Source organism: Schistocerca gregaria, chromosome 1 (assembly GCF_023897955.1).
Source record: "Schistocerca gregaria isolate iqSchGreg1 chromosome 1, iqSchGreg1.2, whole genome shotgun sequence".
NCBI lineage: Eukaryota > Metazoa > Arthropoda > Insecta > Orthoptera > Acrididae > Schistocerca > Schistocerca gregaria.
The window spans coordinates 484,747,372-484,762,802 of NC_064920.1; the positions used below are offsets into that span (position 1 = coordinate 484,747,372).

Here is a 15,431-nt window from a genome sequence, read left to right on the forward strand (position 1 = left end):
AACAAGCCATCAAACTCTCGCCTCAAGGGGCGAAGCCACCAGCTACACAACCAGTATATTGAAAAGGACAGGAATAGTACTCTCGCGAAGACTTCAGATGTCCCTCCAGCCACACAACAGCTGAGGCTTCCTTTGCTAATTGGAAAGGCTCGAAATAGTCCACCAAAGGCTAACGATCTTCTCCTTCGCCACCTTGAAGATACTTTGCAACAGTATTGCAATGTGATACCTTAGCCCGCCCGCCGTTTATGTTGCTGGTGCGCACCACCAATTGTGTTCCTGCATTGGACTCCACAGACCGACAGCACAAGCAAGCCCCCCCACCACCAGGGGCTCACGGTTCTTACGTGAGTACGTGTGTGGTGAGCACGGGCCCCGAGCTATTTCAGCCTTCCTTCCCTTTTCAGGGCTGCATTTCCTTGCCCTTTCTCTCCTTGCTAATTCTCCTTCGCCCTATCCTCTCCCTCTCTTGGTGTCCTTGCTTATGTTGGCCCTGCTATCATCCTGGTTATGTTGGTTTTGCAATTTAGTTTTGTTGCGTAATCACCTCATCCTTTTGGCATTCCATGGTTTGACTTCAATTAGTAAATTTCTATTCCGTAGTGGGAGCCATTTGGGGAAGAGCACCTTACCTAGTGTCTCAGACGTGTGCCCTCCTAATTCCTTCCGCCTTTTCTTTCACGTCGTTGTCTGATGGTAGCCAGCCCGTGTGGTGGGGTTGCTATGTACCCTTTTGGTTGAGCCACCTGAACACACAGGGATCACACTTCAGATACCTGAGCTGTGACCACCTCATGTAAGCCTAGGAGTAGTTGTCATCCTGGAGCATCGTAACTCCCAGCAATGGCCGCCGTGCTAGACGGCCCTTGCTGTGGCTGGGTGGTGCCTGAGAGGAGAACCCCTGATCGGAGTGGGTGGTATCAGGGCGAATGCTATACAATTGAAACGCATACGTGTCTAGAACTCTGGCCGTTCATCTGCGGCCGTCTCTCTGTGTGGAACTGATTCTTTTAGTGCTGCTTCTCCTGCCCCTTCAGCCTTCCATTCTATGGCTACCCCCTGGGAGGAGGGTCAGGCCCATCGGCTAGGGGCAAAACCTTTCCCCCGCTATCTGGTTTGCACCAGGACTGATGGGGATACTTTCGCCAATACCAAACTTTTATTCTTTGTGGAACACATTGAAGACAAGTTTGGCGAAGTGGACTACGTGAGCAAGATGTGGTCGGGTTCGTTGTTGATCAAAATTGCTTCAGTTGCCCAGTCTGCAGCCCTTCGTGCCTGCAACGATCTTGGCACGATTCCTGTGTCTGTTACTCTCCACCAGTCTCTAAATATGGTTCAAGGTGTGATTTCACAGGGACATCATCCTTCAAACTGATAAGGAACTTCAGGACAGTCTCGGATGGCGGGCTGTTCACTTTTTCCGACCCGTTCAGAAGGGTCCAAAGGACAATCACATTGATACTGGTGCTTTTATCCTGGCCTTTGAAGGGTATACCCTCCCTGAGACAGTAAAGATTATGGTTTATTGTTATGTGAAGCCGTACATCCCACCTCCTATGAGGTATTATAAGTGCTTGCATTTGTACATCCTGCTGTTGGCAGGCTCCTCTCTTTGGTGACTGTGGATGTCCACTCCATGAGGGGAATTCCTGTGTTCCCTCTCCTATGTGTGTTAATTGTCATGGCAATCATTCTTCACGTTCACCAGATTGCCCAGTATATAAGAAGGAAAAGAAGATACAGGAGTACAAGTCCCTCAATCGTTTAACCTACAGAGGCTCATAAGAAGTATGCATATCTTCACCCTGTGTCCATGATGTCTAGTTATGCTTTAGTTACATTTTCACCCCTTCCTTACCCCATTCCCGGACCCCTCTCCTCTGCCCATCCCCCGCGGCTCCCACACCTTCTACTCTGGGCGCTGCTCCCCGTCCTCAGCTAGAGAAATGTCCCACTTCTTCGGCATATGCCGGTCAAGGGCGTCCCTCCCGGGTTTCCCCTTCATGGCACCTTCCAGGCCAAAGGTCTGCTGCCACACAGCGACTGAGAGACCTATGGTCTGTCGGCCCCAGGTCGCCCGATCTTTTTCTGTTCCCGATCTTGCTGGAGCTGGCTCCGTTTTGCAGGGCAGCCCTCCTTGATCTCAAACAGAAAAGAAGAAGAAACATAAATCCCGGGACTAGGATCATCTGGTGTCACCAGAGGTCCCATCCCCAGCTTCAGAGTCAGATTATGACCATGTTTTTCATGGACCCGGCGGCATGACTGGCTTTAGCCTGTTCAACCCCCATTTGAATCATCATTCTGTGGCTATCCAATGGAATTGTAATGGATATTACCATCACCTTCTGGAGTTAAATTCCCTTATTTCGCCTTACTCTGCAGCTTGTGTGGTTCTACAGGAATCTCATTTTACTGATGATCGCTTACCCACCCTCTGTGGGTTCTGTGTTTTCTGTCGAAATTGGGTCGGTCCCCTGTGGGCCTCTGGTGTCGTTTGTATGTTGGTCCGTACAGATGTTGGTAGCACTTGGATTCCTCTTCAAACTACGTTGGAAGCGCTTGCTGTTAGGATCCACCTGGACTCTTGAGGTCACAGTTTGCAGTCTCTATCTCCCTCCTGACAGGACTCTTACACCTGCTGCCTTAACTGCCCTTCTTCAGCAACTTCCTCCTCCCTTCCTCCTTCTTGGTGATTTTAATGCTTATCATCCCTTGTGAGGCAGTGCATTTCCATCTAGACGAGGTCTTCTCATAAACCAGTTTATTGCAGACTTGTGCCTTCTTAATGATGGTTCCCCTACTCATTTCAGTGCCAGTCATGGCACCTTTCCTGCCATTGATCTTTTTGTCTTTCTTCTCCCTTCCTCCTTCATTACACTGGTCACCACATGACGACCTTTGTGATAGTGATCATTTCCCGTTGATTCCCTCGCTCCCTTATTGCTCCCCGATGGACAGGTTACCTTGTTGGTCTTTCCAACGTGCCGATTGGCCGCTATACACTGCACAGGTCGTGTTTTCTCCCTCTTTGTCAGGTTGTATTGATGACGTCCTACGAGATGTCTGATGCGATTGTTTGTGCTGCTAGCCTTGCTGAACCGCGCACATCTGGACCATTTCACCACCAGCAAGTCCCGTGGTAGAGTACGGCCATTGCCATTGCCATCTGTGATCGCTGTTGAGCTTTGGAACACCTTAAGAGGCACTCTTCCATTGCCAACTTTATTACCTTTAATTGCCTTTGCGCTAAAGCTCGTTATTTAATCAAACAGAGCAAACAGATATGTTAGGAACGCTTTTCCTTCCCTCGGTTCTACTGTCCCTATGTCATGGGGATGGGCTACACTTCGCTCTCTCCAAGGTTGCCGTCGGCAGTCAACCCTCCCAGGCCTTCACCTCCCAGATGGCCTTTGTACGGACCCATTGATTCTGGCGGAACATCTTGTGACCCATTTTGCAACGGCATCAGCGTAAGCCTCCTATCCGGCTGCTTTCCCTCACCAGAAACAGCACGCCGATGCTTCTGCCTTATGTTTTACCCCTTGCTAGTCAGAATATTAAAACGAACCTTTTACTGAATGGGAATTTCTTTCCGCACTTTCTTCTTCTCATGATACGGCCCTTGGCCCAGACTCAATTCATAACCAACTGCTTCAACATCTCAGTGCTCCCCAACAGCAACATTATTTCCGAGTGTTTAACCGTATTTGGCTCCAGTGTGACTTCTATTCTCAGTGGAGCTATAGCATCGTGGTTCCTATCCTTAAGCCTGGTACGAACTCCCTATTTGTTGAAAGCTATCGGTCAATTAGTCTGACAAATGTTGGTAATGCTTCCGAGAGGGACGGTCTCTGATCGATCATTTACTTCGCTTGGAATCCGCAGTTCGGCAGGCTTTTCCCCAGTGCCGCCATTTGGTTACAGTATTTTTCGACCTTCGCAAGGCCTATGACACGGCTTGGTGCCATCACATCTTACTTACACTTCATCAGTGGGGTTTTCGGGGCCCACTCCAGATTTTTTTTATCTGCCAGTTCCTGTTTCATTGGTCGTTCAGGGTTCAGATTGGTACTGTTTTTAGTTCTCATAAGACGCAGGAGACTGACATCCCACAGGGTTCTGTATTGAGTGTACTACTTTTCCTCATTGCTATCGATGGACTTGTGGCCTCTGTCTGTCCTTTGGTCGCCCTGCTCTGTATGTTGATAATGTCTGCATTTGGGTTACTCCCTATTGGATGGCCTCTGCAGAGTAGCAGCTCCAGGGTGCTATACGGCATGCTTCTGCATGGACCCTCTCCCACAGGTTTCATTTCTCTCCTTTAAAATCGCTGGTGGTCCACTACTGTTGCCGTACTACGATCCACCCCGATTCTGAGCGCTCTCTCAATGCACAAAGATTGCCTGTGGTCCCACAGTTTCATTTCCTGGGTCTTTTCGACAACAAGCTCACTTGGCTGCCTCATATCAGACTTCTGAAAGTAAGATAATTCCATAAACTCAATGTTCTTTCGCTTCCTTGTCTACCTCTTGGGGTGTGTACTGCTCCATCCATCTCCGCCTTTTGGTCGACAAGTTTATGGTTAGGCTGCTTTTTCCACACTGCATGTGCTTGATCCAGTCCATCATCGTAGTATCTGTTTGGCCACCAGTGCCTTCCCTGCTAGCCCTGTTGATAGTCTCCTGGTTGAAGCTGGGCTGCCTCCTCCTCCCCCCCCCCCCCCCCCCATCTCCCCACACTTTTTGTTCGGTGGTCCCAGCTTTTGGTGTCTTATACAATCGCTGTCCGTTCGTTTCCCACTCATCCTTCCTATTCTATCCTGTTCCCAGACCATGGACGTCGCCAACCTGATTCCCACCCTTGGGCGGGTTTACCGGTTGGGCTCCGCCTTGTTTCTCTTCGCTGTGATTTTCAGCTTCCTTTGTCCTGTCTCCCCCCTCCTCCCTCTCCCCTGGTTAGTTCCTCAGTCCCGAATTTGAATGGATCTCCGCTGAGGTCTGAAAGATTCCATCCCCCCCGATGGTGTTCCGTTCCTTTTTCCGCCAAATTTTATGGGAGTTTCAGGATGCTGTTGTTTTGTTACACTGATGGCTCTAAATCTGCTGATCGTGTGGTATATGCCTTCACATCCTCTGTTGGCATTAAAAATCATCTACTGCCACCTACATGTGGAGTGTTTACTGCGTAACTGATGGCAATTTCCCAGGCCCTTACCTTTATCTAACAGTCTCAACACAACTGTGTTTTGTTATGTACGTACTCGATGAGTGGCCTTCTGGCCATTGATCGGTGTTTTTCGTGCCATTCCTTGGTCTCTGACATCCACGACCATCTCCCTGATCTTCACCTTGCTGCTTGTTTCATTGACTTTCTTTCGGTCCCTGGCCATGTGGGTATCCCAGGTAATTAGCTTGCTGATAGTTTGGCTGGGAGAGCAGTCATTTACCATCCTCCCCACCCCCTCCCCTCCCAGTTCTGTCACACATAAGGTGACACCAGGCCCATGGCGTTCTTCCTTTCACCTCTCCCGAAAGGACTGGACCACACTGTTTCGTCTCCACATTGGCCATACCAGGCCGACCCATGGCTTTCTTTTGTGTAATGAACCATCCCCACTTTGTGGTTGTGGAGTCTTCCAGTCAGTAGCCCACATTTTGGTGGAATGCCCCCTCCTTTCGAAGAACATGATTTCCATAGTTATGATGAACAGGTGGAATATCTCGCAAACATTACCCTTACTGCTGCAGAATGTTCCATTCCTTGCACTTCCTGTTTACTCAATATGTCAGGGTCCTTTCGTGGACTGAGACATGCTGTAACGCACTTCGCACACAGACATGTGCTCGCAGTGTTTTGAACTGTCATCCTATGATGGCAAACTGTATTAATTATAAACAGATGCATCCGAAGTGTTCTCGTGTTCTTTGGGAAAGCAAAAAAGCTAGCTGGATTTCATTCACAAGTTGTTTTACGAGTTTCACCCCTTCCTATGTCGTGTGGGTCAACTCTCAACGGCTCTCTGGGACCAAGATACATTTGACAATTTTCGGCTTGAAACCAGTAGACGATTTTATTGTGGACCCTGTTGCTATGTCCAACACCCTGGACCACCATTTTGTGGACATTTCAAGCTCTTCGCAATATCATCTCATCTTCCTACATGGGATGCGAGTGGTGGAGGCTTGGGCGATACAGTTTTTTTTTATCAGAATTGTGTGTCTGCAATGCTGCCTTTACTATGAAGACGCTAGGTCATGCTCTGTTGATCCTGATCCTGCACCCCAGGGCCAGATGCTGTCCACATTCTGACGTTTCAGCACCTTTGCCTTGCAGGCAAGCTCTTTCTGCTGAATACGTACAGCCCCATCGGGGCAGAGGGCACATTTCCCAGACTTTGGCGTGAAGCCACTGTCGTACCCATACCTAAGCCCAGTAAGGACACAAACCTTCCTTCTAGCTACTGCTTCATCTCTCACCAGCTGCATTTGCATGGTGATGGAACGTATGGTTCATGCCCATCTGGTGTGGTGGCTAGATTCTCGCAATTTACTAACGACTACACAGTGTGGATTTAAAGTGCGGCGTTCTGCCGTTGACCATCTCATTCGTTTGTCCATGCATGTCAGGAGTGGTTTTCTGCAGAAATCCCAGACTGTCAATGTTTCTTCGATTTGGAGAAGGCCTACAATACTTGTTGTTGAACTGGTATCCTCTGTACTCATCACATGTGGGGCTTTTGTTGCCGCCTGCCCAGTTTCCTTCAGGAATTTTTAAAACCTAGTGTTTCTTAGGTACTTGTGTGTTCTGCCTTGCTGGACGCTTTATCAAGGAAATCAGTGTGCCTTTGGGTTCCATTCTGAGTGTTGTTCTCTTTGCCATCACCATTAACCCTATAATGGGCTGTCTCTTGCCGGGCATCTCCAGCTCCCTTTTTGTTGATGATTTTGTCATTGGTTGCATTTCTTCAAGGACCTGTATTACTGAGCGGCATCTTCAGTGATGTCTCGATCATCTTAACTCCTGGAGCATCAACAATGGCTTTCGTTTTTCCACTGACAAAATCGTCGGTATGAATTTCTGACAGTGCAGATGGTTTCCACCAGCATCATTACATCTTGGACCTGTTGCCTTCTGTTAATTGAAACTATGAAATTCCTGGGGCTCATGCTTGATAGAAAACTCTTGGTCCTCCCAAGTATCTTACCTGGCAGCCCGCTGTACGCGCTCCCTCAGTGTCGTTTGTGTCCTCAGTGTTGGATATTAAAAAAAAAAAAAAAAAAAAAAAAAAAAAAAAAAGCAGATAATGCTCTTGGTGACAATGAGAATAATTTAATCTGTAGTGGCTCCCACTTTGCAGGTTCCCAAATAAAGACTTGGGATAAAATGAAAGCGGTCAGCCTAGCCTAACAAAAACATGGCGCATACACGGGGAAAAAAGTACCTGGAAACAACTGTCTGTTGCTAAAGTTTATTCAGCAACAAAAGTTTGCTTCCAATTGTCACTTTAAGGGTGCTCTTATTTACTGGTAACTTAACAATGAAAATTAACTGTGCAGTTCATTTAAACTAATTCATTGAACTAATTCAATAGGAAATACTATCTCCAAAGGAATGGTTCTGTAAAAAGAATGACTTTGCCCATCTCTGTTTTAATCACTGTCAATAGCTCTGTCACAGTCCTCCCAAAATACATTGTCCTTGCTACCATCCAGGACACTGGACCCATTGCATTTCTATAATCCTTGGATGATATAATTGTGAGATTATGCACCACAAGGAGAGAATCCACCCACACATAAGGCTGACTGTGACTGCTTTTAAACTGAATCACACACGCCGATTTTATGACGTTGCTACATGTCTGGGGTACTTCTGACTGCAGGTGGAAAAAAAATAAATGTTTTCGTGAAAACTGATTAGGAAATTGTAATGTAAGTGTGCACTTAACAACATTAGAGTAGTTTAAGCATTTATTTTTGAGATGTAAACTCACTTCTCATAAAGACAAAATAAAATCTTACAAAGACTGTGTATTCTGGAGGGTTTGTCTTTTAAATGTAATCAGAATCATTACCAATACATTCTTTGAAAACAGAATTAATGCTCTGAAGGACCTCACCCATATTTGATATGTGAGGGATAGTATTTCTTGGTGGTTCAGATTCTTTTTTTATCCACAGAATGCTATCCTCTCCTTTGCAGCTTGCTTGAGATGTTGCAGCCAGAGCTTTTGAATCACTACTATCTACCCCTTGCTCAGTATCTGTATTATGATCACTTTCTGAAATGAGGTCACTTCACTCTGTCATTATTTGTCCCATATTCGTTCGTACAATAGGATGCCATGTGACATCATTTTAGAATGTGCAATCTCTTCAAGTTCAGTTACTATAGTGGCTACTTTCACATATGTGGGAGATATTTTTACCAAGGCATAAGAACATGAATGCTTTGCTCCACAGGACAATGGGTGAAACTGCTGAATTTGAAATTGGTTGAAAGTATGAACAGTTGGTTTAGCAGAATGTGGGAAGTCATAGTTGTAGAACTGATTTAACAGTGCTGCCAACATACCAAAGCTATTTGGGTATATTGTAACTCATACATGTGCTTATGGGTTAAATGTTGCCTGTTCAGTCCCTACTAGCAGCCAGTCAGAATAGTGTTTTCATGTACAGTTATTAAATTCTTTTTGACATCTAATTTTAAAGTTAAATCTCTGGGTGTAATGACTAGGCCTGTCTTCAGAATAACTACTCTCTTCTCTGATTATCTTCAAAAGCATTCAACACTACCGTAAACAGTCAGTCAGTCAGTTAGTCGAACATCAACAGTCAACATATTGTTGCTCCATCTGAATTGAGGGATAATCTGTACAGGTGAAATTTCTGAGACATATTAACAGTATTTGGTGAGTATGCAAGAATTAGTAGGAAGTTCGTTTTTTTTGTGGCGAGCGTTTGGGGGAAAAAGTGCCGCTCTTGTTCGAGCCATGTATGGTTTGTTGGTGTCACATAGGTATTTCCAATGACGAGGCAGGAAAAAATATCCAAATGAACTTCCATTGGGCCCCACCAAACAGGAAGACTGTATCTGTTCAGTGTAAGTTTGAAGAAAGCAAGAAACTCTTCCCCCTTGCTTAGCTCATGTCCTGGGTTTGCTTTTGGGTGTGTTAGTAGGAGCAACTTGGTATACATGTTCTGCTACACAGTGTTGCTGTGAAAGACTTCCATGACTGACTTGATTCCTTTGGTTCCTACGAGGGCATAGGGCATCCAGGAGAACCCGCCATCTGTCTGTCTGGCCATTTGCATCGGTTCCCCCCCGGTTCTTGCCAACTCTTTTTGCTTCCCCTTCCACTGTTGTCTTCAATGTTCCCCTAGGTCTTCCTCTCTTCCTTATTCCCTGGGGATTCCTTTCCAATGCCTTTTTTCTTGAGGGCTCCATCTGGTTTTCTCAGTGTGTTCCCCAACCACCCCCACTTTCCATCTTGTATCTGGTCTTCAGATATCTGGTTTTTTATTAACCAGAGCTCCACATAAGATATTTTTTCTGGCCACCAGATATTCATGATACTTCGAAGACCTCTATTTATGAAGCTTTGTAACTGGGATGTTATCTTTTTATCCATTTTTCAGCTTACACTGGAACACAGAAGGCCGGCCTTCACATTTGTATAAAAAATATGGATTTTTGTTTTGTTTTGTACCAGATATTGCTACTTTTCTATATTGGACATATTTGTATGAAGGCAGTATTTGCCTTTTTAATGCAGTTTTTCAAGTCATTTCCAACTACACCATCTTCTGTCACTATACTATCCATATACAGGAATGAGTTGACAAGTCTCCACCTGCTGCTCCCCTATTAACAGTGGCACCTCCATGTTCCCTGAATTTACTCTCGTTTCCTTTGTTTTGCCTGTATTTATCTTGAGGCCAGCATCCTCTGCAGCTTCTTGCAGTATGTTTAATTTGGCTTGCGTATCAGCCTGCCTTTGAGCTGTTGCAGTGAAAGTGTGGATGAATAATGTCGGGCAGTCAGCTGTCTCCTTAACCATATAGTAGATGATATTCCTCTGCTATGCCATTTCATTTCCAAGACATAAAACTACTGCTCTTCCCTTCAAAAGATTTAACAGGCAGAAAAGGCACTTCCGTGTCCGTAGAGCTGTAATAAAGAGCACTTCCTAATAGTAGTCCTTCACTACACTTCAGTATCTAACATGCCCCACATTTTATTAAACAAGCTTTTTACATACCATCAGATACAAACCAACATCCCTTTATTGCTTCTTTAGTATCCATATTTAGTTATGTAAAATTTTGCATGAATTGTTGCTTTAACTTCAGTAAATTGCAGTTGAAATCTCTAATCTTGAGACATCTGCTGAACAATCTGTTACAGACATAAAATTGCCCTGTTGAGAATGTCTTCCATGTAATCCAATAGAATGCCACAAAAAGTCTCCCAGAGCAACATTAGGCTCCATTGCCTACTGTATATACTAGCAACAATTGTAAAGTATTTATTCTTCGGATTTTTCTACAGAAATGAGCTAATCTCCATGTTCCCTGTAGCAGAATACTTGTAAATGACTGTTATTTATATCTGTCTGCTCAACTTGACTTTTGTTTCTTTTGGAAAATGTTGCTTTGTTTATCCATGCAATGTCATTAGCATAAGTGGGAACCACCCTTTTGATGCATCATACTATATACAGCCAAGTTTGCTGATCAATTGTGAAAGTAAAGGGTGATTATCCTTTGTTTGGAGAGCGAGTAATCTGATTATAGTAAACTTGTTGCCCATACATCATATTTTGCATTCACCACTTGACAGTAATGGCCATAAATAAAGAACTATATCAGGAAGTATTAAAATTTTTTGATAGCTAGAATCCATTTAGTTTGCTGAGATATTTTCACCTCTGTGTTAATTTCTGCAATGTGACATTTGTGCTCATTCAGGTGCAATAAATTTAGTTCCTCACTGAAACCAGTCCCCCATCTACCTTATTCAGCAGTACTCAGTATTTTAATCAGTTCAGAGATGCAGAAATCTGTGACAAATTATTGTAAAAGAAAACTATTCTGCAGCCATAAAGATAATTATTTTGAATTTGTTTTTTGTGTCAACCACAAACAAAAACAGTATAATGACTTTAAGTACCCTGCTTTGTCAGTGCATGATTTGCTGTAGACAGCAAATATACCATGAAGTCTGTGTTGTTGTTGTTGTTGTTGTTGTTGTTGTTGCTGTACTTCTTGAAAAACCTCGTAATACGCAGACTATAGTTAAGTTTAGAAAGTACTTTTTATTTATACAAAAATATTTTGTTCCAGATTTTCACAAGATTTGGCAAGGTTTTGAAGATCGTCACTTTCACCAAAAACAGTAAGTATTTATATAGTAGTTCATGGGTAAGACATAGATATTAGTATATATACTGACCACCATTGGTTATTTGTATAGTGTGTTTTCTGCATGTCTCAAAATATTCTCACTTCACTAGCTGACATGACAATGAATATAACTGTAGTTAGTGTATAACATCTTTTTTAATCTATGAACATCAAATATAAGAATAAAGTTTGTTTGCAAGAGACTTAATTTCATTTTATACAGTTGGATGCATTATACAGAAATAATGCAATTAGTGTGTGGATTGTAAATAATAGTTCTTTAAATTGACATGTTTATAGTTTTTCTCAGGATTGTAGGACAGAGGTGTATAAAACTTCGAGTAAGGTGTGATGGTAATAAAATTCCTCTTAACCTTTCAGATACGTTCCAAGCTTTGATTCAGTATCCAGATGTAATCACAGCTCAAGCTGCCAAGCTGGTGAGTGTGTTGCGTGATTTTATTCTATAAAGCAACATTTAAGCAATGTTCAAGGAGCATGCCCATTCCATGCTGTAGATTGACAAGTTTGTTTTTCATAGCCTGTTTTCTTCTCCTCCTCATTAATTATCTGTGTCACTAGCCGTTGTGGCAGAGCGGTTCTAGATGCTTAAGTCTGGAAAAGCATTGCTGCTATGGTTGCAGGTTTGAATTCTGCCTCAGATATGGATGTGTTAAGTGCCATGATGCTGAGAGCCATTTGAACCATTTTTTGACCTGTCAAAAGTACAATTTCTCAAAGAACAGATTTTTCTGAGCTGTGATAGTTGAAAAAAACAATCCTGTTAATATGAATTATTGAGTACTTTAGACATATAGCAAAAGTATTTTCTTCAGAAATTATAATGTAATTTACCTTGAATTATATTTTTATGACATACACAGGAAGGCCCAAGTGAATAATATGTTTGAAAAGAATATTTGTTACAGTTGAGGGATCAAAGGAGGTGGTGGAATGATGATTAGTGGCAGGGAGCAGCAAAATGCACTAGTGCCCTGACAACAGCATCTTTCTGCTGCACCTGTCTGTAGTGTAGACTTCGGGGTGCGTGCAGAACATTTAGTATTAATTTTCATGTTGGTTATGCACGGTGAACGTACTTTGCCAATGTAGTGTTCATTATTAGTGGCATAATGCAAACACAAGGGTTTCATTTAGCAGTTAAAACGGTAGTTTTAAGAGCCTATAAACTGTTCTAGGAAAAGACAAGCAGGTCCTCCCCGCTTGATCAGAGGTCACATTGGTGATGCTGCAAAGTATTCTTCTCCCTCTGCACATCACACAGCCACCTTCTTATTTGCACACGGCTGGGGAAGATCAGGGAATTCAGTAAAATTGCTGTTGGGACGTGAATGGACGGTAACCACTGACACTGCTACAGATATGTAGCACACAAGTCATAAAACTGTTAAATAAGGCATGTCTCAGAAGCTTATCAGTAAATCTTGGCTGTTAGTTATGTCCATACAAATAAAAATGATTATTTTCGTTTGTTCAATAGTTCGTCAAAAATTGCTTCGAAATTTTGACACAATGTTGCATTTGAATATGCAAGTGTTTCTGTGTGCTTACTGGAGTACCATGTGTTGAACTTATCAGCAAAGCAGTAATAAACATAATACATCCTGGACAGTGTGCTCCTGTACAGTTGTGGTTTAATTCACTTTGTAGCAGTCATTTCTAACTAAGATAACAGACCATATAAACTATTAGACACGTTGTTTTCCCTTGTATATTCTTTCTCCTTATGTATAATTTCATTCAAAAATTCTATACAGAACTACATGCTTTTTTTATTTTCTGCCTTGCAGTCTGTTAACAGGAAACTTGGATTGTAGTCTAATTGGCTTATGATTACGATACTACAGAATTTGAATTTGAGGCATCTAGTATCAAAACAAGCCAGGGTCTCAAATGTTTTTCTATGTTGAACGCCTAAAAACTTTGGGCATCGTGGCTGTTGGCTCTCTTTGTCCAATGGGCTGTGAGCAGGTGCAACTCGGAAGCCTCACTGAGCACATATACAACAGCCTGAACAAACAGCCATGGGAGGGCTTGTCATTGTATTTTTTCCACTCACTAGGAAGAAAATATGCTCACCAGGAACCATGTGCAGATTTGCAGACTGTCGCCTTCCTTTTCCTTTTCCTTTTTTCCTTTTCCTTTTTTCCTTTTCCTTTTTTCCTTTTCCTTTTTTCCTTTTCCTTTTTTCCTTTTCCTTTTTTCCTTTTCCTTTTTTCCTTTTCCTTTTTTCCTTTTCCTTTTTTTCCTTCTCCTTTTTTCCTTTCCCTTTTTTCCTTTCCCTTTTTTCCTTTCCCTTTTTTCCTTTCCCTTTTTTCCTTTCCCTTTTTTCCTTTCCCTTTTTTCCTTTTCCTTTTTTCCTTTTCCTTTTTTCCTTTTCCTTTTCCTTTTCCTTTTCCCTTTCCCTTTCCTTTCGGTCATGACTAGCCTACTATGTTCACGGCCAACAGAGATTCTCAATTAAGATATGACGCTGTCCGTCTCCAATAAGAGGAAGCACCTGTCCTCCTCCAAGAACGATAGTGTCCTGAGGAAGGCCATTGTGATAAGGTCGAAATGTAGGTTTTTCAGTTAGTAAATAAAGTATTTCATACAATGATGCAGTATTTCACTCAGTAGAATTTTAATCGCCATAACACTGGCTGCAGAAATCTATATAGTTATGATAGTTACATATTTTCCATTACTATTATTTCCATTTGCCTCTTCTAAGCATCTCATCCATATTTCAGAGTAAACACAAATTGAATATGACATTTTGGATGGAAACAAGCAGTTATCTGGTCATTACTAGGTACTAGATTGGAATATGTCCATGAAAAACTGCATTTTTTAACACAAAATTTGGCATAAAGTAGCTTAATAAACGTATTGGAAAATTGTCAACTTTTCACTGTGATATCAACTAATCCAGTCGTGTTTAAATTTGCTCTAACTTGTAATTGTGACATTATAACTGATACTAATGCGTCATTGCTTGAGGTAAACACTGTCAATGGTTATATAAACGACTTCTTATTTTTACCAGTCTTTGGATGGTCAGAACATCTACAACTCGTGCTGCACTCTTCGGATTGAATACTCGAAGCTAACAAGTTTAAATGTGAAGTACAACAATGACAAGAGTCGTGACTACACTAATCCAAGCTTACCTACTGGAGATCCTGGCCTTGATGCAACACTGGCTTTGGGTGGTGAGCTGTTGCCACAGCTACTTCTAGGTAGTGCTGGTGGAGCTCGTCATCGTGGAATTGGTCAAGATTCAGCTACAGCAGCTGCTGCCCGTCTCCCTCCACCAGGTAAAGTATTAGCCTTGTTTGTAGATGTGGACATTATTTGACGGTTTTTGTCATGTAATGATAGCTTTTAATCCTACTTAGAATCAACAATACTTACTTTTGATTACACATTTGTTTGGTTTCTAAGGGGGAAAAAACCTCAAGTGGCAGTGCATTTGCCAGATGAACTGATAATTACTAGTACTTACACAGTTGTTGCTGCTAATAATAAAAAGCTGTTAGCAATTTCCCTCAAAGCCTGCATACTTTGATATGAAAACAAAAGCACATGAAAGTAAAACTAAAACTACAATCAACTGTGTGTCTCAACATGTTAATAATTGATAATAAAGTGTTTGTTGGTTGAAACAATAAAAATATGTAAAATTTTCGCTGTGTGGCATTCATTTGACTTTGGGCACAAGTAATTTTGACTTAAATATTTTGACTGGTGTCCTTTGTCCATCTCGGTTTCCTTGGTGATGTGTACTTAGTTTTTCAGAAAGTGTCATAGAAAAAAACCAGTAAATCTGCCACGCTCTAATTCCTTACAGAATTGAGCTCCCTTGTATAAACTGCTTAAAATGTTTGATTACTTTGAAAGTGATTTAATATGTCAGATACTGGATGGAAAGAATTTAAACCAAAGATGATTTATAAAGGGTTTGAAATTATACGTAAAGTTCATTGAGTCAGTATACTGGATGAATATAGCATAGAG

At 42.4% G+C, this 15,431-nt stretch overlaps 1 protein-coding gene across 24 annotated transcripts in view; it reads left to right on the top strand.

Moving 5' to 3' along the window:
• Nucleotides 1-15,431, top strand: part of LOC126353529 (polypyrimidine tract-binding protein 1) — a 509,631-nt gene that overhangs the window by 442,827 nt on the left and 51,373 nt on the right. For all 24 annotated transcript variants that reach the window (XM_050002786.1, XM_050002773.1, XM_050002775.1 and 21 more), the window contains exons 6-8: nt 11,352-11,403; nt 11,793-11,851; nt 14,461-14,731. In XM_050002786.1, the coding sequence (XP_049858743.1) occupies nt 11,352-11,403; nt 11,793-11,851; nt 14,461-14,731 (382 nt within the window). The remainder of the gene's footprint in view (nt 1-11,351; nt 11,404-11,792; nt 11,852-14,460; nt 14,732-15,431) is intronic.